The sequence below is a fragment of the Onychostruthus taczanowskii genome, unplaced genomic scaffold (assembly GCF_017590055.1).
Source record: "Onychostruthus taczanowskii isolate IOZ18803 unplaced genomic scaffold, ASM1759005v1 scaffold52, whole genome shotgun sequence".
NCBI lineage: Eukaryota > Metazoa > Chordata > Aves > Passeriformes > Passeridae > Onychostruthus > Onychostruthus taczanowskii.
In genome coordinates this window covers 833,601-855,059 of record NW_024502791.1, presented here as the reverse complement: position 1 = coordinate 855,059, position 21,459 = coordinate 833,601, and the positions used below count along the sequence as shown (strand labels likewise).

Genomic DNA, 21,459 nt, shown 5'->3' with positions numbered 1-21,459 from the left:
GAGTAGCCCCACAGAAAATACAGTGATCCTTGTTCACTGAAAGTTGAACATGGGTCAGCAGTGTCCTGGCAGCCAGGAGGGCCAGCCCTGTCCTGGGGGGCATCAGGCACAGCATCACCAGCCGGGCAAGGGAGGGGATTGTCCTGCTCTGCTCTGAGCTGGGGCAGCCTCACCTCGAGTGCTGGGGGCAGTTTTTGGGTACCACAGTAATGATGGTGGCGAAGGGCCTTGAGGGGAAGCCCCCTTGAGGGGAAGACAGGAGTGACGGAGGTTGCTTGGCTTGTTCAGCTTCCTGAGGAGACTGAGGGGAAATCTCACTGTGGTTTAAGACTTCTTTATAAGGGGGAGAGGCGGGGCAGCACTGATCTCTTCCCTCTGGTGACCAGGGACAGGTCCCGAGGGGTTGATTTGGAGATCTCAGGGTAAATTTGGGTTGGATATTAGGAAAAGTTTCTTCACCCTGAGGGTGGTTGGGCACTGGAACAGGCTCCACTGGGAAGTTGCCATTGCACTAAGCTTGCTGGAGTTCAACAAGCACTTGGACAATGCTCTCAGGCACATGGTGTGATTCTGGAGGTTTTCATGTACAGGGCCAGGAGTGGGACTTCATGGTTCTTGCGGGTTGCTTCCAAATCGGGATATTCTGTGATTCAGTGATTATAGCAGATGAGGAGAACAGAAGTTGTTTTGATGATCACAACTCTAATGCTGCCCTTACAATTAGCTTCCCTTAGAGTATCATTGCCTTGGGGGGGCAGGTTGTGAAGGGCACCAGGTGGTGCCAGTGCTGTGTATGAAAGCAGTGTACAGAGGTGATGTCGTGCTGACCTTCTTGCCTCATCCGTTGACTGGTGTGCTGTAGGATTGAATCAAGAGAGGGATTGCTTCCTGAGTGTGAGGTTTTAGTGATTTGGTATCAAAGAATGGAGCTGGCTTAAAAGTGATGTAGTTTTCTTATTTATTTTGTTTTACTGAATGTGCTCCTTCTTCATTCATCTAAGAAAGAAAATATACTATTTATGTTATTAACATGCAAATAGGTTGTTTGTGAAAATGTGCATTTTGACAGTCACGGTAATGAATGTCCTTTTCTGTAAAGTACAAACAGGAAGACTTGAAGACTGTGTATTTCAGTCTACTAATTTTTTACATCTAGGAAGTTAAGATTAGCCAGTCATGTCTTCTGTTGTTTTTCTCTTTGCCTTCATGCTTCACACAGAGATACCAGTTGCAACAAGATAGTTTGTAGTAGGATTTATTGTCTAGGAATTTCTGAGTGGCCACCAAAAAGCTGATTGTATAAATCAATGGTGAGTAAGGAAAAAAAGGAAAATCAATGGGCAATCTCATTATTTGACATAGCTTCTGTTGCTTCTAGAAATAACAACAAAACCGTATAAGGAGAACATGTGATTGTATTTCTAGTCCTGCTTAGACTTTATCCTGACATGCCTAAAAGGACATAAAAATTTCTGTAAATATGAGAGCATATTCTCCAGAGCCTAGAAGAGATACATCCATATAGTTAGCTCATACTGAAAGCTAAATAAGCTTAATTCATAAAGAGATATTTCAAAAATTAGAGAGGTTTGTGTTTTAATGGATATTACTGAAAATCAAGTAAAATAATAAATTCAGAAGTAATATGGTCTTTAATCACATTTGTATAACCCAACAATGTGAAGAAAAGTGCTCAGATACTCATGAAAATGGGACTTCGGGGAAAAAAGTCTAAATCATAATTTTTTTCCAAAGCTTCTGCTGTCCATATCTTTGGACTACAGTATATGCATTGAACTTCTCTTTGCTTAGTACAACTTCATGTTTTCACTGCTCCTAAATTACGGTGTTGTAATCTATGGTTTTATATACATGAATGTGACCTTTTTATTTTCATGAGTTTATTCCAAAGCTTCATATTGTGTTAAACATTTAAAATATGATTTAGTGTGGAATATTTCAAGATGTACCATTCAAAGATTCAAATAAATTTGTGAAAGCACTTAAGATTATTCTTGTCTATTATTGCACATAAATGCAGCACAGAATGTATTGTATTTGAGTTTTCCATTGTACTTTTCCCTTCTTGCCTTCTTCTTTTTTTTTTTAATTGTTGTGTTGGTAACTTTTGGTCCTGATAGTCACAACTGGGCCTCATCTGGCATAAAGATATATTTATTGTAAATGCTGTGTGGTAAAAATCTTATTCCTTTCAGGTTAGTGTCTTGATTGCTATACTGATTTTTTTATTGTTATTTTTGTTCTATGCAGTGTTTCAAAACTCTCTTCTTAGCAGTTATATATCCCTGACATATATGCATCACTTCTCTGTTTCAATGAAAAGAATTTCTAACTGCTATAATTAAGTGACTAGGATGCTTTCTTAGAATTTTACTTCTTCTGAAGACTGATATATACTTTGCTGCAGAAATATTTTCATTATCTTTTTTATTTGGAAACATTTTTAACATGTTTAATTTATAATAATTGTATGTATCTTAAGTAGATCACTGATGCTGGTTTTTTCCTTAAAAAGTAAGGTGAGGTTTTTTTGGGGAATATGTGAAATTTTTAAATTCAAGCAATTAGTTTAGCAGATAATGTTGGGGCAGGGAACAGTCTTCTGCCATGCACACAATAGATAAATTAAAATATCTTAACCTGTTTTCTTTAGAAGATGGCATTAAAGATGTGTAAAAATAGCAGTAAACCTTTTCTTATAACATTGTTAATTAATTAGCTTTCAGTTTTGATCTGGAGGAACTAAAGCTAATCTTTTTGTCCTAGACCTTGTAACGTTTCAAAACCTTATCAACTGATTATACTCTAGAGGGGTTAAAGTAGTACTGGCTTGCCTCATTATCTGCTCTTGAAAATCTTCAGCTTGCTGTGCAAATCTATATTAAAGCCCCTTTAATGGGTCCAATTGAAAGAAGCATAATTCTACCTTCAAGCATTAATTAATATTGAAAGATTTTTCTTAACTTTTATACCTTCATCTGATTATATTTTTCTTTGTAATAAAATACTTCCATGAATTAGAACAAATGTATACAGACATTATTACCATATAAATACTTGATTTTCAGTAGCATGTAAGCTTGATTATTTTTGGGTAATGAGGGACATGAGGATAATTTTGGTAATAAGGAGTTCAGATGAATGTGTCAGCAGTGTTGAGATTATGTGAATTTTGTAAACTCTTTGCAAAAAAAAGTTTGTCCAGTGAATAAGATTTTTATATACTGCAGAGAAAGCATGTTGAATGGGACACTAACAAAATTTTTTTTCTTTGAAAAACAAGTGAATCAGGTTTTGCACTGGAAAAGGAATAAGCCTTCAGTGGTGAAACCTGTTTTATGTAGTATCTTTGAACTGCATCAGTGAATTATCATGTCTTTTTGCCTTTCTGTTTGACATCTTCTTGTTAGTTTTTCTCGTAAAATTAAGGGAAGGAAACCTTGTTAAGGAGCTGATATCAGTGAGAAACATGGGAAGAAAAATATACAAACAGTTGAAAATAGCTGATTTTGGTTTATTGATAGAATGCTACCTGAGGTAGGTAGTATGATATGGCTGATAGCTGTGGGCTTTTTTGACTGATGAAATTAATAACCTCTGAATTACAGTGTACCTTTACAGCTCATTAATATTTCTGTATGCATTCCCAGTAGGAAGGCTTTTTCTACCAGTTGAAAATGTGTTTCTGTGAGTTAGCTTCCTCCATTTTGAGGAAACAGTTTTTAAACTTAACTTTTTCCTACTTAATTCTGCAGAAAAGAGGCTGTATTGGGTGTATGCAGTTGTGCTGTAAATCTGTGCCTTATCTCTTCAATAATTCATATGAGTAGCCATTTCTGAAGTTGACTAAAGTTTCTGCGTCTTTATTACTCAGCCTTCATATTTTCAGTGGTGTTTCTACAGAGATGGTACCTGCACTTGGATTAGGCAGAAAAATGAAAACTAAAGAAATGTGATGTCTTTTGTCCTCTGCCCAGTACACTAGTTTGCAATGCATGATTTCTTGAATGTTGAGCAGAGCTCAGTAGTCAAACCTGGAAAGAAGAGGGAGGTTATGTTCGTGATCTCATTCATCCTCTTGTCAGCTAGTGTCTAGTTGGGAAATTTCTTTTTCAGCCCAGAATAGTTATCATGTAGCCAGTGAGAGTCAAAGCAGAGTAGCCTTATACCTGAGCTAAAAATGGTTTCTATAGCCAATGGAATCTGCTTTTACTGTATAAGATATTAACTTCTTTACTGTTTTTGGTATATTAGTTGGTCATTGTAGTGACTTTTTTTTTTTTTTAATTTTTAGTTCTAAAGTCAGTATGGTTTTAAGATGGTTGGATTTTATTCTCTGTTTAAGGACATTTGGTAAGGAAGTTTCCTTATGTTGTGGCTTCTTACTTGTATACAGGCAGATTTCCTGAAAGTCAAGAAAATGGTTATACTTCAAGGATCAAGTAGAAGAAAGAAGCAGGCAGTGCCCTGTAAGATTAGATTCTGGCCTTATGAATCTGCTGACAACACTTTGGAAGGAGCTTGTCAGAAGAGGTGATCACAGCAACAGCTGTTCTTTATTTACTACACCTGATCTGGCAGCATGGATGTATAGGAGTGTAATGAAGTACTGCTATGTCAGGCAAAGATGCTGGTAGGGATTGATTCCTGCAGATCTCAGATCATCATGTGCTCTTCCACAAAGCTAACTCACTCTGAGGACCTTGTATAAGCCTTGCTGGAGAGGAAAGCATAGAAAAAAAATCTAAGCCTGGTTCCATCAAGATTGTGCACTTCAATGAAGAGAAGAGAAAAGCTCACTTAGCAGGATATTGGTTTTGATTTGAAATTAGTAGAGAGAATAGTGGATATAAAGATAATTTGGATTTTCTGTTTTCTGACCTAGAAGGCTGTGCTGCTGCTGTTTCCAAGTAGAGCTGCTAAGGAGAGAGGAAAGAGCAGAGACTACTTTTTTTAGGCAGTGTTGCTGTACAGCACTGTGTTATGCGTTGTATAGAAAATCTGATCTGTCCTGGTGCAGAGAATCACTAGCTGTGGCAAGACTGTTAGATTATGTTGTCAGTATTTACAGTTTTCCGGAGAGCTCAGCAGAGTAAAATTGACAGTCCATTTCGAAGTGTAGCAGACACATTTCTGCAATACATGCTATACTGCTTGGTATAGATGCTGAACTTATTATGGAGCTACAGGTTTTCTATTTTAACAAAATGCTGTCTGATTTACAAATTAGAGGTGTGTTTTTGCAAAAAACTGCCTCTAAATGTTTCCCCTTCTCAGGGCAGGGAGCTTCTGTATTCATGTTTCAGAGACGGAAAACCTATTGTGGAAAACCACATGTGCCAGAAACAGTGTTTGACTCCCTTGTTGGTGCAAAAGTGCAGCTGCTGGCAGTGCTTGCTTGCATTATACCTGTACAAAAGAAGGAACTGAGCGAAAGGGATACAAAGGGTCATAAGATATTGAGGAAAATATTAGTAAACCTTTGTTTTAGTGAATGAGAGAAGGAGCGTATTGCATTGGAGTTCTGAGGACCAGCATGAGTGAAAAGGAGGTGGTGCACATCAAAAAAAATAGTTTTCTCCATGCTGTGACCTACTCAGTAGGTTGCTGGTAAGAGATGGTTCCATTGCTGCTAGTGAAAGTGTGGTACTAGAGTTTCATACAGCCACAGTTTATTCCCACCACATGTTCAGGTGCTGAGAAATCCTCTTGGGTGTTTCAAATAAGATAGCCAACTTTGCTGGAGATACAAATTAATCACACCAGAGAAGTCCAAAAATGGCAGTAGGGAACATAGGTGTTTATAATAGATTATGCTGTTTTACCCTTCAAAATCTATGGGTCAGGTGAGAATTCAGGAGCAATGCTGCCTAATAGTAGAGAAGTAAGTATGTATTCGCCACCTGCGGGATGAATTCAGCTGCTCCTATTTCTGGTTTGCTTCTCTGTAGGACCATTTTACTTGATCCTCTTAAAAATGCTTTAAAGAATCTTGATTTTCTTTTCTACTGCAAAACAGACCTATTCTTTTCCAATAGCACATATAGGGTATAAAAACACATTTTAATTGACAGTTTATAAGAATGTTTTTCCTTGTATTTATCTCTAAGTTATCATGTTGTATTTCATGTCTAATATTGATAGAAATAGACATTCAGAATTTGTCATTCATTTTGGGAATGGATTTATGGACACCTGCTTGCAGGTTAATACTTCTTTTTCTCAGAAACCATTTTTTTGATCGGTTTATCTCAGGGAATCCTGGATAGCATGGCATTGGACAACAAAGAACAAACTTTGGTGGTATGAAAATCAACTGAACTCCCACACTTCGATTACTGTCTATTTGTGGTTGCTTTTTTAGTTTGTTTAAGATTGTTCTGGCAGAAGGTTAGGAATGAAAAGTAATATGAATTAAAAATGGGATATGCACTCAAAATACTGTTACATGTGTTACATTTAAATGCAGTATATGTCTGTTGCTATTTTTCATTGGCTTTTTTCATCCTTGTTAAGAGTCTAGTTGAATATTTAGCTGCAAATATGGATATGCTTTAGAATCTATGTGCAGTAGAATCAGGTAGCACTGTTGGTGTTTTACTTTTAGAGAGGTATGGATTTAAAAATAACTCATGTATTATAACTAGCTGTTGTCAGACTCCAAAAGGACACTACAGACTGCAGAATGCAGCTGGTGACACTCAGCTTTTTGTGAATTAACTTGTATTTCTATTTGTCCTAGGTCTGAAAATAATTTAAGAATCTAATATAGATTAGATCTATATTAGATTCTAATATCTATATAGATATTAGAATCTATATTAGATCTAATATCTATATAGATATTAGATCTAGCTAATCTAGAAGTCATGAGATGAAATAAAATTAATTTATTTTGTTAGGTTTTTTTTTCCTTTTTTTTCTTCATTTTGGAGGACTGTATGAGAATATAACTAGCAATGCTTTTTTTAAAACATGCATATAGATATTCAAGAACCATGAGTATTAATAAAGTTGAAAAAATATAGAGAAAAATTTAAGAAAGCTTAATCAAGGGAAGGTATAAAATGTTACTGGAGCATTTTTAGTGGTGTATACTTACTGTTAAATTCCTGCTAGAAATGAAAACAGGAGTTGGATGGAGAGAAGTTAAAAGTGTGATAAGTTAACCTCAACTACCTGGTGAGGGAAAAGAGATGATGAAAGGGAGAAAATATTTCACAAAATGTTGAAGTAGCAATTCTGAGAAGAAGAACTTTAAAAGAAATTATGTTTCCACATTTAATTTTTAATAAAATAATTTAATTACTAAATTTTGTTTCTGTAGAAGATGTCAGGATTTCCTCAAATAATGTCAGTATTTTCAGTACTTCTATTTTTCATCAGTTTATGTTAATTTTAGCTTCTTTTTTCCATGTGGTATATTGGAAGTGGACTACTGTACAGTGAAAGTTTCTGATAAAGAATGTGATGAAGAAAGCACAGAATTCAGTATTTGTTACTGTGATCTTTTTGATAGTAGAAATCAAATGTATGCCCCTTTTTTGCATTCATAGATGGACTCCTTCAATATTGTGGTGCATAGATTTGAATTTTTTCATTAAGTGCTTCAGCTCCCAGTGTATTGTTGCGTTTGTGTATAAGCAGCAACATTGAAGGATGTGTCAGTTTTGTGTTTCTCCTAGGTTATTTTTACTTCAGTTTGAGTTAATTTCTTCACACGAAATAAAACCCACTCTTACTTACATTTCACGAGCCTGTATAGAGGCAGCTATGCAATACTTATTTAGTAGTGCAGTCTGACTGATTTCAAAATGCAGAATTAGGGGTTGGTTTTTCCAACTTTTTTTACCTTGTGTCCCAAAATATGAAAATTTGGAAAGCACTTAAGGCAATAATAACATGTACAGCTTTTGTTATATAGTTCTTTTCACATGCTTTGTATTTAGCAGATTAAAAAATATTTCACTAAGACTGGAATTTTAGTGATGATATCTGTAATATCAAACAGTACATAACTTCTGGTAGTTGTATCCTGACTCCCTTTTTTTTTTTGGCAATCAGACTCCTAGCATTGAGGAGTTGCTTTTGTTGCCACTTTCACTGTCTCCATACAGCACTGTACTGTCTAAATTCACAGTGGGTATAAACAAGGTTTTAATTTAAAACCTTTTATTTGTGTCTATTCACATGAAATACAGACAGATAATTTTAACATCCTACTGGCATGAAAAGATTGATGTGTTCAGTGCTAAGACAAGAAAGAGCTGTTGTCACCTTTTGGATTTAATCTATTGTCTTCATAGCAGATTTTTTCAGTTTGATTTGGTATGTGATTTTTCTTCCTCTTCAAGTTATGAAGTTATGAAGATATATAAAAAAGAAATAGTATTTGCCAGTAAACAGTGTATTATGGAAGAAAAAAAAAGTGTGCTGTAAGTAAAGAGATGCCAATGGAAAGGATGAAAGTGAATTTGGGAATGACAGTCCCCTGAGACTTCAAAAGGTCTGCTCCCCCAGGTCACAGTGTTTCTGTCTATGTACTGTTGCCTAGAGCTCTCTGGGATCCAGCAGTGTACAGGGATACTTCCTGTATATCAAGGAGTATATTCTTTGATACTTCCCAGAATAAAAGAAGGGTAAAATCAGTTTATTTTGGTTTTTACTGGAGCAAATTCACTTTAGAAAAGTTTTCTTTCTTGAAAGTTTGTCGAAGTGTGCTTTAGATGCCTTAGTAACATGATGTTACATGTTACATGGTTTTTTATGGTTCTTGACCACCAAGCTGTCAAACATTGCCTTTGCCCTGTTGTATTCAAACAAGTATGACTGAGTCAACTCAAAGTGTAAGTTGAGATTGCTTTTGTGTTATGTCAGACTGTCTTTATAGTATCTAGACAAATATCAGTAGATACTGTGGGAATAGATTAATTCCTGATGAGTGTTTTACCTAGTGAAATCTGTCAAAGTAACCTCATGTAGGAGGTTGCCCTGTGTGTTGATCAGGTGTGTTTTTTTCCCCTGCTGTTTCACTTGCCTACCAGAATAGGGTGATCTTTTAGGAACACTGCTTGTGTCCTCTGCAATAAGAAATCAATCTTTATTCTCCTGTTATATGAAATAATATATAGATTGAGGAAGCAAAGTACAAAAAGAGCTGCATAGAAAAGGGCAGATGATAATTTACTTAATTGTCTTTTTCACAGGAATTCCTTTATATGACTCTTATTTCTACCCATTCATGGCTCCTGAGTGATACTTCTGGTTTTTTTCCTTTCTTTATAAGCATGTGAAATAATGAGATAGAGGAGTAAAAGTTCAATTCATTTAGAGGAAAAGATAAGAGCATGCAAATTGGTAACCCAGAAAAATGCTTTTAAACATAACAGGATTTTTTTCCATGCAAGTGTAACTCACCGAGGTAATGTTTCACTAGTGCTGCAGTAGGTGACTTTGTAGACTACTCAGGTGAGTTTGGTGCTTAATGATTGATGTGATATATTTGCTTTTTGATTGGTTTCAAGTGTTAAGTTACAGTTCAGTTGTAGAGATAAGTAGTTAATGTGCAAGTCTGATTGAGGATAACCTGTCTGACTGTTCTGAGTATTCACAGTAAGTAGTTTATTTCAGTCAAAAACTTAATTTCAGCAATACAGAACAAGCATTTAAAATAGCTAGTTGCACTTTTGTACCATCCTGTCTCCATTAATTCTCCAAACTGCTGGAAAACATCCCATTTAAGACAGAACCCAAATATCTCTGATTTTACTTCACAAATACACGTATGCTTCCCAGTTTCTGCCCAGTGTATAATGAAACTAATTATTAGTATGATGTACCTGTGTACTCAGAAATTAGATGTGTTAAAGAGCTGGAGCTTTTATAAAAAATATGCATGTGAATTTTTAGCTCAGAGCCAAGAGTATGTTTCAGATAGGTGAGATTTTTAATGATGTTTTAAGGGTGTCTCCAAGTACAGACTTTTGTTTTGATAAATGTTAAGTAAGTAGTAATGAGCTAGAAGGAAGACTCGAAGGAGCTGCTTACTCCAATTCCATGAGGACCTGTGGAGTGGGAGGGTAACAGACAAAATTACTGATGCTTTCCATAGTAATGTGGATACATACCTTTTTAAAGATTCATCTAAATCATTTCTGCCAGCAACAGTTTATTACTGTAAGTGTAATAATATATCCAAAGAACAAATGTTTTGTCTTTTGAATGGTGAAGTGCCACTTCAAATGTACTGTTTTGCCTGTTTTTGCTCAGCATATATTCATTCTTTTTTTGTCTGACATACTTATGAACCAGATGTAAGCTTTAGACACTGAAAACTCTCACATTTGTCATCAGATGTATTGTGAAATAATCTAGAGGATTATTGTCTTGTTGATGATTTTTTATGTTTCTGTACATATTTCATTTTAGCTTGTGTATTCTAAGCAAAGCAGTTATACTTCAGTACCGACATGAAAGTTTTATCAGTTTTGTACCACAGTTATGGTGTCACTGCTAGGAAAATATTATAGATTAAAGCCCTTTTGATTTATAAAGAGATGGGACAAAACAGAATGTGGAATAAAAGCAGACTCCTGGAGAGAAAAACAGAGTTCTAATAGGTATTGAAGAGTGAGGGTGTTTAATGCAAGTGTCATAAGAATCAAATGAAGTCATTGCAGAAACTTGAAGTTCTTGTTTTGTGGCAGTGAGATTTTTCTGTATGTGGGTGAACTAACCCATAGTATGTGATGAGCAATGTTGTGTTATTTTCCTTGAGCTGCGAATTCAGCCAGACTTAATTCTCTTTAAAAGTATTTTTTATCATACTCATTTTGGTAGCCTCACTCAATAGTCATTTTTGTTTACTGTGGCAAGTTCTGAAAATTCTGCAGGATTTTGAATTCAGCTCTGCCTTGATTTTTTTGTTGTGCTATAAGTGCAAGCTAAACAGTATTCTAATGCATGTACTTGTTTTAATCCATAAACACAGGTACATCTTCTTAAATGACTGTTTTTTCATAAGCTTCGCTGAGTAATTTCCATTCAGTTCTGCATTTATAGGCTTCTTTGTTCAGTAGTAGCAGGGTATTTGGTTCTTGATTTGCATTACTGTGTCTTATAGTCATTTGGCTTTGAGTATGATTAAAGTACTAATGGAATTAAAATAATGCTATAAAAACTGCATATGTCAGTTACATTTCATAGGCCTGTAACACAGAACATGCATGGTCTTTTGCACTTGCTTTTTTGTCTGTGAACAGGTTTCAGGGTTGTTTTTTGGTTTGTTTGGTTTTTTGTTTTTTTTTTTTTTTTTTTTGTTTGTTTGTTTGTTTGTTTTTTTGGTTTTTTTTTTTTTGTTTTTTTTAAATAGAGGCTCACATGACAGCAGCAGGAGATAAACAGCTTAATGCAGAGAAAAAAATGCTGTGGATGAGGAAAATACCCGTTTGAAGAATGAATTCGGTAGCTTGAACTGGAAATTTAAAGATAAAAGCCAAGAACTTAAGGTATATTGACTTGTACATAGTTTCATAAGACTGTATCTTTGAAGTAGTTCTTTAAGCAGTGTCAGCCTTTGTGGCACAGAAAGTGACAAGCTTGGAGAAAAAATTGCCTTAGGCCTTGCTATACCTTACTGTTTTCTCACATACTAACTGAGAAAGATGCTTTAAAGCCAAGAATCCAAGCTTTATAACTTTCAGATAAATAGTTAATGATGGAAATGGAGCAAAGAAAGTAGAAGTGTGAAGATGTGGCTTCTTGTAATTAGATTCTGATGGGACTGGCATTATTAATTGATAAAGCTGAGGTCTGGGAGGATATGTCTGTGTGGGTCTCAAAAATAGCTGGGGACAGCATCAAAGGCAGCTTGATCAATTAATGGGCTCTTTGCAAATGTGTACTCATCAAAGCTGTCATCCAGCTAAAAAATATGACCCTTCCACCTGCATGAAAGAGGCCAATAAAAGTGCACAGGTGACCTTGGCCATCAAATATAGAAGCTGCTGTGAGGGTAAAACTGCACAGTTTATATTTGCTGATTAGTTCTCACTTTTTTGTTTATCGGCCCTTGTGGTACTGTTCTACAGGACACTGAGGAGTGTGCACAGAAGAAGGAAGAGCAAAACAGACTGGTTATAAAAAACCTGGAGGAGAAAAATAAGGGATTAAATATATGCTGTGCTGACCTGCTAAGTGACCTGGAGAAACTGAGGAAGCAGGAGGCACAATGGAAAAAAAATCTGGCAATGATACCAGAATAAAGGTACGAAGTGGAACAGACTCCTGGATGTTATTTGAAATTAACTTCTCCAGACATTTCACTACAAGTTATTTTCTTTTAATAGCAAGTTATGTATTCAAATCTACCAGTGGGGACTTGCATTCATTTACATTCTATCACTTAAGACCCACAGCTTTTTAAAAATTGATGCTGCAAAGCAGGAATCTGACTTCAAATAGTCATCTTAAAATGTAGTCATTAAAAAATAAAAGATGCTGTACTTTGAGATTTTATTTATATATTTATATATATATATATATATATATATATATATATATATATATATATATATATATATACATACACACACATATGTGTGTGTGTTTGAAATAATAAAAGATTAAAAAGTATTACCACAATTTTTTTCTTGATTTGTAATTTACTTACCTATAATCTTGTTGCAGTAGCCTTGATCTTTGTATTTTTGGAAGAACATATAGTTCCAAATAAATTGCACCCTAGTCTCCAAATGTCTCTATTCTGTGAGGGGTCTTATTATTGCTTATAATACATTAAAAAGTTTTTTTCATAGTTTACGATAAAGCAAAAAAGAAAATAACTGAATACATGGTACAGAGTCTTTTTTATTTAAACCATACTTTTTCTCATTTCCTGGTGGAAATGGGCTAGTGTTTTTTAAATTCCTCCAAGAAATGAGCCACAAACTTGGCTAATCTTAGTTCAACAGCTGCTTATATACACATTTAGGTGGTGGATTCTTTTTGTTTGCATGATGAATGTACTCTTGCAATGCTGTGTTCTTTTACATTATTGAAGTATTTCATTGCAATAACTATCTAATTAACACCTCACCCAGAAATGCCCTTTTTTTCCCATGCTAGCAATTTCTGGGTTGTTGTGGTGATGGAAACTCTTTTGAAAGAGCTTAATTCAGATCTTTTAACATGGGAAGTAAAGTTCTTGCAGATTGACTTCTTCAGACTGGTTATGATGAAAGGATTATAGAGTTCCTAGGACAAGAAATGATTTGTTGATTCTTGGGTGAGAAAAATCTATTAACTGCCAAACTGATGAAATAATTTTTAAGTTGTCAAATGTAGTGCTTATAATATTGGACGAGTTGTTGAAAATCTGTTACCCATCCTTTCAGTTAGCACAGTCAGAATAACTTCTCTGTCTCTGTCTTCCTGGCTGATGAGGCATGCTGATGAATGAAAGAGTTGGGTGATTGTAGGGATGGGAATTAGTAGTGTTGGTATTTCAAAGGGGTGTTTAAAGGCAGGTTAAGTTGTTGTCTAGAGTGTGAAAGAGAGTACTTCTGGGGATGGTTGTTGCCTGAGATAGCCAGGGATGTCACAGAGTTGGATTTGCTGTTTACAAACTAGGAAGAACTTGATAAGAAGATAATGATCATTTGCAGTCTTGGCTGTAATGACTATGAAGTTGTCAAGACCTTGAGTCAGTGATGGAAGGAAAGTTGTGCTGTGCAGCCCTGGAGTTAAGAAGCAGAGTCTTCAGATGTTCAGGGAACTGGTAGGTGGAATCCTGTGAGAAGCAGTTTTGAAGGGTAAAGAGCTCAGGAAAATCTATAACATCTTTAAAGACAGCTTTCTCCAAGCCCAAGTATGGTCCACTTTGGAGAAAAAGTGGATGTCTCAACAGATCAACTTGGCTAAACGGATCTCACCACTAGTGCAGGCTGCAGATGGAAAACACTATTCAGGAAGTGGAAACAGTGAAAGCTGTAGAGAGGGAGTTCAGAACTATTGTCTAGACACTGAAGGGTGGTGTTAACGTATGTGCAGTTGAGAGTTGCAAATAATGACTGATACAACCAGAATTTCCTGGAACTGCTTTATCAGTGAACAAGGGAAAAGGGGACCTGCTGCTGAAATTGAATGATGAATTAATTACAAAAGTTAATAGATCCAGCAGACTACTTAATATTGTCTTTCCCTCAGTCTTGTCCAAGGTGTCCCCAAAAGTTTGTACCAAGAGACAGACTGCAATATGAAGTACTGAGAGTTGGATGTGTTGGAAGATACCTCAGAGAACTTGATTGGTACACATCCATTGGAACTGTCTGAAATTAACTGCATCCAGGGGTGCTGAGGGCGTTGGCTGCTTCTCACCCTTCAATTTGGGAGTTGAATCAGCATCTTTATGTACATATGCTTTTCATTAATAGACATGGCATTTAACAGTCTTAAAGACGTGTTGTATACAGATGTTATCCATGTTAGTCTCCTCTGTCTGAAAGAATAAAAAGAATCCTTATCAAAATATGCTAGCCCAACATTGCCTCTAAAATGTGTATTAGATGTTAGAAATATGTGATCTAAATCACAGATTGCTTCTTAGGAAAAGTGGTCACCTGTAAAAAGGCTGAAATGTTAATCTTTTTTTTTTCTTTTTTCCTTTTCTGTCTTTAAACCATTTCTATTGAAAAGTAACACTTCTCACTTTTGAAGACTGATAGTTATTGTAAGCTACGATAACCAGGTATAAAATTTAACTTCTTCAAATTGAGAGAAAGGAAAAGATGCTATGGGTATTCTGTCCTTTTAAAGAACATTTCTTTAAAGTTGTGTCATATTAGCTGAAATCAGTGTGAGACAGCTTAATAGGAGGATACCTGATGAGGAGGCTAAAAGGCTGACAATAGTGGTTTATTATTTTTCTTTTCTGTACCTTCATATAAATAATGTATAGTGTACAGAAAATAGACTTAAGTCTTTGCTTTCTGCCTAAAGTAGTTCTTGAGAACTTTTTATGCTTCTTTTGTGATTCCCAGAGCTTATATATGAGCTTTCTATATGTCTTGAAAGTGAACAAATGAAAAAGTCATCAGTCAGCTATCTGTCTTCCCTATCTAAGAATCAGTTAGTTATTTGAGTTATTTGGTTGTTCTTTAGGTGGAGGTTACCTAAATTATTATTTAGTATCAAGGTGAATATATTTTCCCTCAAACTCGAGTCAAAAAAGGCTTTCTATGTAGGTGAAAAAATGTCAGATTGGCAGATTTTAAATGGAGGTGAAGTAAAAGATAGTGGAATTGCTTACTGGTGGGTTGGTTGGTTGTTTTTGTTAATTCCTAGTTAGCACTGTACTTTTTGAAGTTTCTGAAGTCTTAAGGTTGGAACTTCCAAAGAAACAGCCATCTCTCTCAAGAGGAGCCTGGGTTTTTAGTTCCAATGAAAAATGAGAGTTTTACAGAGATGGGACCTTGAAAAATTACTCTCACTTCTGTCATAATATATAATAGGAAAAAACATGAAAACAAAGCTACTGTCTTTGAAAGTGACTTCCAAATGGTTTGAAGCTACAAATAGCAAAACTGTGGTGTTAATTCATAGTGACTCCATAATGGGCATAACTGTACTTCCTCAAGCCTTGGTTTTCTTATGCTTTTCATGTTTGAAGTTCTTTTAAATTGACCTTTTCTTGCTGTCTTGCACTTTGTCCTTTATAAATATGCATTTTTGCTCTTGTATAACTGAATTATTCGATGTTTTGACTGTTTCAAGTAGCATTTTTTTAATAGGCTTTAAAAGCTTGAATCTTAAACACTCCATTGAAATGAACCCAGATTAGGAGTATTTGTGCTAGGTAAATTTTCACAAATCTACATAGCATGTTTACACAGTTAACGTTTTCGGCTACTGTATCAACAAGAAGGAAATGTGATAAATTCCATATGATCTTAAAAATGCAGATACTCAGAAACTGAGTGTAAGATATTATAGGTTATTTCATGGTCAAAAATATGATGTTGATGAAGAACTCAACATGAGCCTGCCATGTGCACCTGCAGCCCAGAAATCTGTATAATGGGCTACATTGAAAGAGATGTGTCAGCAGGTTAAAGGAGGTGATTTTCTCCTTCTGCTGTGCCCTTGTGAGACCCCACCAGGAGTGCTATGTATATTTCTGGTGTTCCCAACATGAGGTATTCCCATGGTATTCCTGGATAAAGTCTGGAGGAGGGCCATGAGGCAACTGGACAACCTTCCCTACAAAGACAAGTTGAGCAAGTTGTGGCTGTCCAGCATGAGGAGGAGAAAGTTGTATGGAGACCTCATAGCAACTTTCCAGGATCTGACCAGGGCCTGCAGGGAAACCAGAGTGGGATGCTTTGTCAGGAACTGTGGTGATAGGACAAGGAGCAGGACGAATTGTAAGAGGGGAAATTTAGGTTAGATATTAGGAAGAAATTCATTACTATGAGGATGAGGAGACACTGGAACAGGTTGCCCAGGGCAGATCCTTGCACTGTTCAAGTCCAGGTTGGATAGGGCCTCGAGCAGCCTGACCTAGTAGGGAGAGCTCCCTACCCATGGCAGGGAAGTTGGAAGTAGGTGACCTTTCAGATCCCTCCTAACCCAAACCATTCTATGATTCTATTTTAGGCTTCAGTATTCAGCTGAACTTTTCTATTTTAGATTTCAGTATTCAGCTGAACTTATTTCAGTATCTAAGGTATTTGTATAACAAGTTTTTTCTTGCCCGTTTTTCATGTTTTACTCTTTCAGTAATGCTTCCAAAAAATTTGATTCAAAATACGTTCAAAAGGTTGAGCTGATGAATTTCTTACTTGTAACCAAAAGCTGAAGTTAAATATGTCACCAATGAAGTACTGAAAGATACTTTTTTCCTAATTTTAAAATCTGCCATTTGATAACTTCTGAAGTTTTACTTATGACAAAATAATGTGTTACATATTCTTTGTATTGTACTCTGCAATGGATGATGGGAACTTAAAGCATTGGTAATGTTAGGTTTTTTTCATCTCTTCCATGGAAAACCTGCAACTCTGTAGTGTGGTATTAGAAATAGGTAAATAGAATTTATTCACAGAATATATGAACTATTACAGTTTTTGTTCACATATTCAATATCTTTAGCTGCAGAGGAGAAAAATACTGAGGAGAAACCCTACATTTACTTGTCTGCAAGTTATAGATACCTTTTTACACTTAAAAAAATGTATGTGTTGATAATGAACACATTAGGAATGAATTCCTTTAATTTTGAATTTTTTCATTATTCAAGGAAAAATTAAGTTTGTCTACCTAGCCTTTGGCATTGAATGAGTATACCAGGTATGTAGCCTGATATTTGTCAAGAAACAAATTTATTTCCTACGTCACTCACTTGTGAATTTTGCTATTTCCGTACATCAATGTTACTGTTATTAACAGGACATGACAGTTTTTATACAATTTCTAGGAATTTGATTGCAGTAAACTTCTGATACATCTAAATACCTGTAAGACATTTTTATGCAATTTTAAGGAATTTGATTTATTTAGAATTTAATTATTCACTTTTCAGTTATAGAAATATTTTGATAACCTCAGTATTTAAGGCATCATTGCTGAAAGGGGAAAATGTACATTTTCTTATTTCTTTAAGTCTGTATGTAAATGGAAAACTAATATACTTTTGGTAGTTGATCAGGATATTCTAAGAGGAGACTTTTATTTTAAATTATTAATGAATCATGAAATATTTGCCTTACTGAGAACGAGTGATTGCATCTGTGAGTAGCAAAATACCAAAGCAGGTCTACGCTGTTGCCACCATCTGAAATTCTGTTCTTGATATTGCTGTAATATTTGTATTTCTATTCTTGCCTCAAAAAACTCTGGGGAGAAAAGTCATACAAAGCTTGGTAAGGACTGATGTGCTCTTCTTAGGGAACTTCAGCAAGGTTTGTGTAGACATTGAAGTCTTGTTTGGGTAAGCTGCCTTGCTGCTGTGTTTCCTAGATGGACCTTTGCAGTTTACTAACTTCTACAGTAGGGCTTATGGTAAAAGGCAGACCTTTGCTCATTTGCATTGTTTTCAGTGAGCACTTTCAGAAATTTTCTGGTATGCTGTTTCTTTTCCTGAAGAAGCTATTCCTTGCACTGAATAGTGCAAAATAAGAGCAGATTTAACAAGCAGTCTCAAAAATGAATCTGTAGCTATAATTCTTTGTTCATATACATGATATTGTGAATTTTTGTGAGAGGTTAAAACAATGAATGCATGGCTGCTTTTTAAAGGAACTTCTACATAGAAAACAAGGTTTAATCAGTTTAGTAGTTAGAGAATTACTGTTTTGTAAAGGTTTGATTCAGCAACTGAGTTAAGGAAAATTTCTTAAAGAAAAGGTAGCCACCTAAAATTTGAAATACACCTTTTTTCCTGGTATTTCACATTTTTCATACATGTACATATACCTACCTATATGTATTTGCTTAGACTTCAATAAATGTAGGCACGTATGTATGGGCACATCCATATATCTATATACATAGATAACTTGCATAGCATTTCTTCTTAATGCATGTCAGTTACTTTCTTTGCAGGATTTGGAAACTGATTTAGCAGAGACAAGAGAGCAAATTAAAAGTTGGCGCAGTATATGCAGTACCTTGTCATCTCAGGTAGATGTGAAACAGGAAGAATGTTTCCAAAAGGATTTTGATGTGGTCGGAGCTGAGTAAGTATTTCATAATAACTTTAAGTCTGAATCCTCTCAAAAAGGCTGTTGTTCCAGTTGGAAAGCATTGTAGTGCATTGAAGATACTTTTGTGCAACAGTGTGGTTTTAGAATTCTGTTCACAAGACGTAAGGCTTTTGGAAGTCTGCCAGTTTATGTAGGCTCTTCCTGATACATTTTGACTCTTGTATATCTTACCCGTTTTTCAGTAATGATAGATTTAAGAAATTATACTTCTGTAATTTACATTGTGTCAGAGAACTACCAATCTTGACTGAAAGTAGCTAAGTAACAATATGATTAGTGACATGAACATTAATTAGAGAGGCTGAACACCCTAAACTTGAAAAAGCTTTAAGCCTAAGTGTAACTTTTTAATTAGTGTAAAATCTGACAAGTCAGCAAAAGTCTACGTAGGCCTCTGCTAAAGGTTTAAAGTGCAGTGATTTAAGCTTAATCTTAGGTCTCACACACTATTTCTTTACACTGAATCTGTAAGATTAGTGCTGCATTATTTGTTCTTGGAAAAGAACTAAAGGACAGAATGAATTGTATGAATTGAAAAGACTACTGAATTCCCCAGAATTAAGGTAATGTCAGAAGATAATTGGTAACTCTATGTCAATTGTCAGGAAATTGTCTGTGTTTTACTTCTTATTTTCAGGGGCATACACATCGTTTCATTCCTATGTCAGATTAATAATATTCCCTTCAATATTCTTTAAATGGTGAGCTGCAGTTGGGAAGTAGAAGTCATTGGTATGGATACTCCTCTTTACTTTCCAAACACAAATATTCTTTAGGGAGTAAATTTCTAAGTTTTTTATTTTTTTAAACAAAAACGAAGAAATATTTTTTTTGATGCATCTGAACTAAATTGTCATCTTGAAATCTTGTCATGTTGAAATCTCTACAAGAAAGGTGATGCCTTTACAAGAAAAATTATTTGCATGTTTAAAAGGAATAATACCAATTGGGTTTTAAAAAGTCAATAAACATGTGTAAGCTTATTGGAAGATTGTATTGAAAGAGACAGTCAATGGAATTTGTGAAATTCAGCAATGGACTAATAGACTTTATCTCCTGCAGTTATTCTCAGAAAAATATATATGTGTGAGGACTGGGGAGAGCAAAGAAGGCATTTTAGAGTCAGGTAATCAAGTTTGCAAAGTTGCTGCTTGCTTGGTTTCAGCTTCAGATATTGCAGTCTGAGTTGGCCAAATCTTTGAACTTCAAATTTCTCAAAATGAATTCTTTGATATTCTTTGCGGAACAACCTCTTAGAATTTAGCACAAACACCTCATTAAAATAGGGAAGTAAAATAAAGACATTTTTGAACATAAGATCTGAACATGAGGTAATAAAGAGATGAAGACTACACCTATTTTAAAGTGAAGCCTTCTTATATGTTTTTCCATATAACCAATCCTCTAGATTTATGGGAAACTATGTGGTAGATCAGTCATATGGGAGGTTTTGTGTGCTGTAATGTTTTCCTTCCTAGATACTTAGTGGTAATGCAATAAGTAATAGTATTTTTGGGTATCACTAGTATGTGAGTTATGCTTCACATGTCTATATCTGGATGTTTGATCAGTATCATTATAATTAGTTGTCTGCTAATCTTTCTCAATGAACTCCAGCTACAAATTTCTTGTTGAAATTTCTGTTACGAAGAAAGAAGGCTTAAGCTTATATTATATAAAATTCACAGTTTTAGTAGTTAGCAATACTTACTAAGAATTGCAAATATTCTGTACTTTCACGGTAGAGAATACTGAAATTTCTCCTTCTGAGATGTCAGTATGTAGAGAAAATTACTTTTCTGTTATTTCTCATTAAAAAAAATGCATCAAAATTAAGCAAGTGTTTGTAAAAAGAAGACAAAGTCTTATTTAAATTAAAGCAATTCCTCAGTTAAAGGAAAAAATACGAGGAGAAAATGAAGTCTTTCCATCTTCCCATCTTCCTAGGCCAAAATCTTGCAACTGTGTTGACTTAATGATTAAAGCATTTAATTTTTCCTATTTATGATAACATTGTTGGGGTTTTTTTAAATCCATTTTCAGTTCAGTTTCCAATCATCAATTTCAAACTTCAGAGCTGAAAAGACAGTCTGGCTTGCAAATGTGTCTGTTCTCCCCAGTACCCTGTCTCACTGTTTACTGCCTTCCTACCTTCCACACCCTCTCATTCTGTGAAAACAGAGCAGGAACACAATTGAAATTATTAGAAACAAGCTCTAGAATAAGAAGGAAAGAAAGGCAACTGGCTTCCTTCATTTGGTGTCTTCTTTCAGATGCAGCATAGGCAGATTCAGAAAAATACACCTTCCACTGATGACTTGGTAATACTGTCTGAAATTTTTACACTATGTGGTAAGTTCAGTTGCAGAAGGAAGTCTTCAAGGGAATACGTACATACTGGGCTAGTACTCTGATTCTTGTGCATTCGCCACTTCCCACGTTGTGCATATCTGTCAGTCTGTTGGCAAGAGGTTTTTTTACTTTAACAGTAGATGTGTCTGTAGACAACAAGAGAATTGTTTTCTTCAGGAAATTAGCAGACATCAAACTTTGAAGAAATACTCCAGTGCAACTCTGGTTCTACAGAATAACAAGGTAGTTTTGAAAATACTGCCATATGCCAGTAAAAGTCTGCTACATACTTTGAAGGTGTGGAAGATATATTTTCTAGGACCAG

At 35.2% G+C, this 21,459-nt stretch overlaps 1 protein-coding gene across 1 annotated transcript in view; it reads left to right on the top strand.

Moving 5' to 3' along the window:
- Positions 1–21,459, top strand: part of CNTLN (centlein) — a 169,599-nt gene that overhangs the window by 19,197 nt on the left and 128,943 nt on the right. The window contains 5 exon segments of the mRNA XM_041416473.1: positions 11,393–11,437; positions 11,439–11,528; positions 12,111–12,255; positions 12,258–12,286; positions 18,622–18,755. Coding sequence (XP_041272407.1) covers positions 11,393–11,437; positions 11,439–11,528; positions 12,111–12,255; positions 12,258–12,286; positions 18,622–18,755 — 443 coding nt within the window.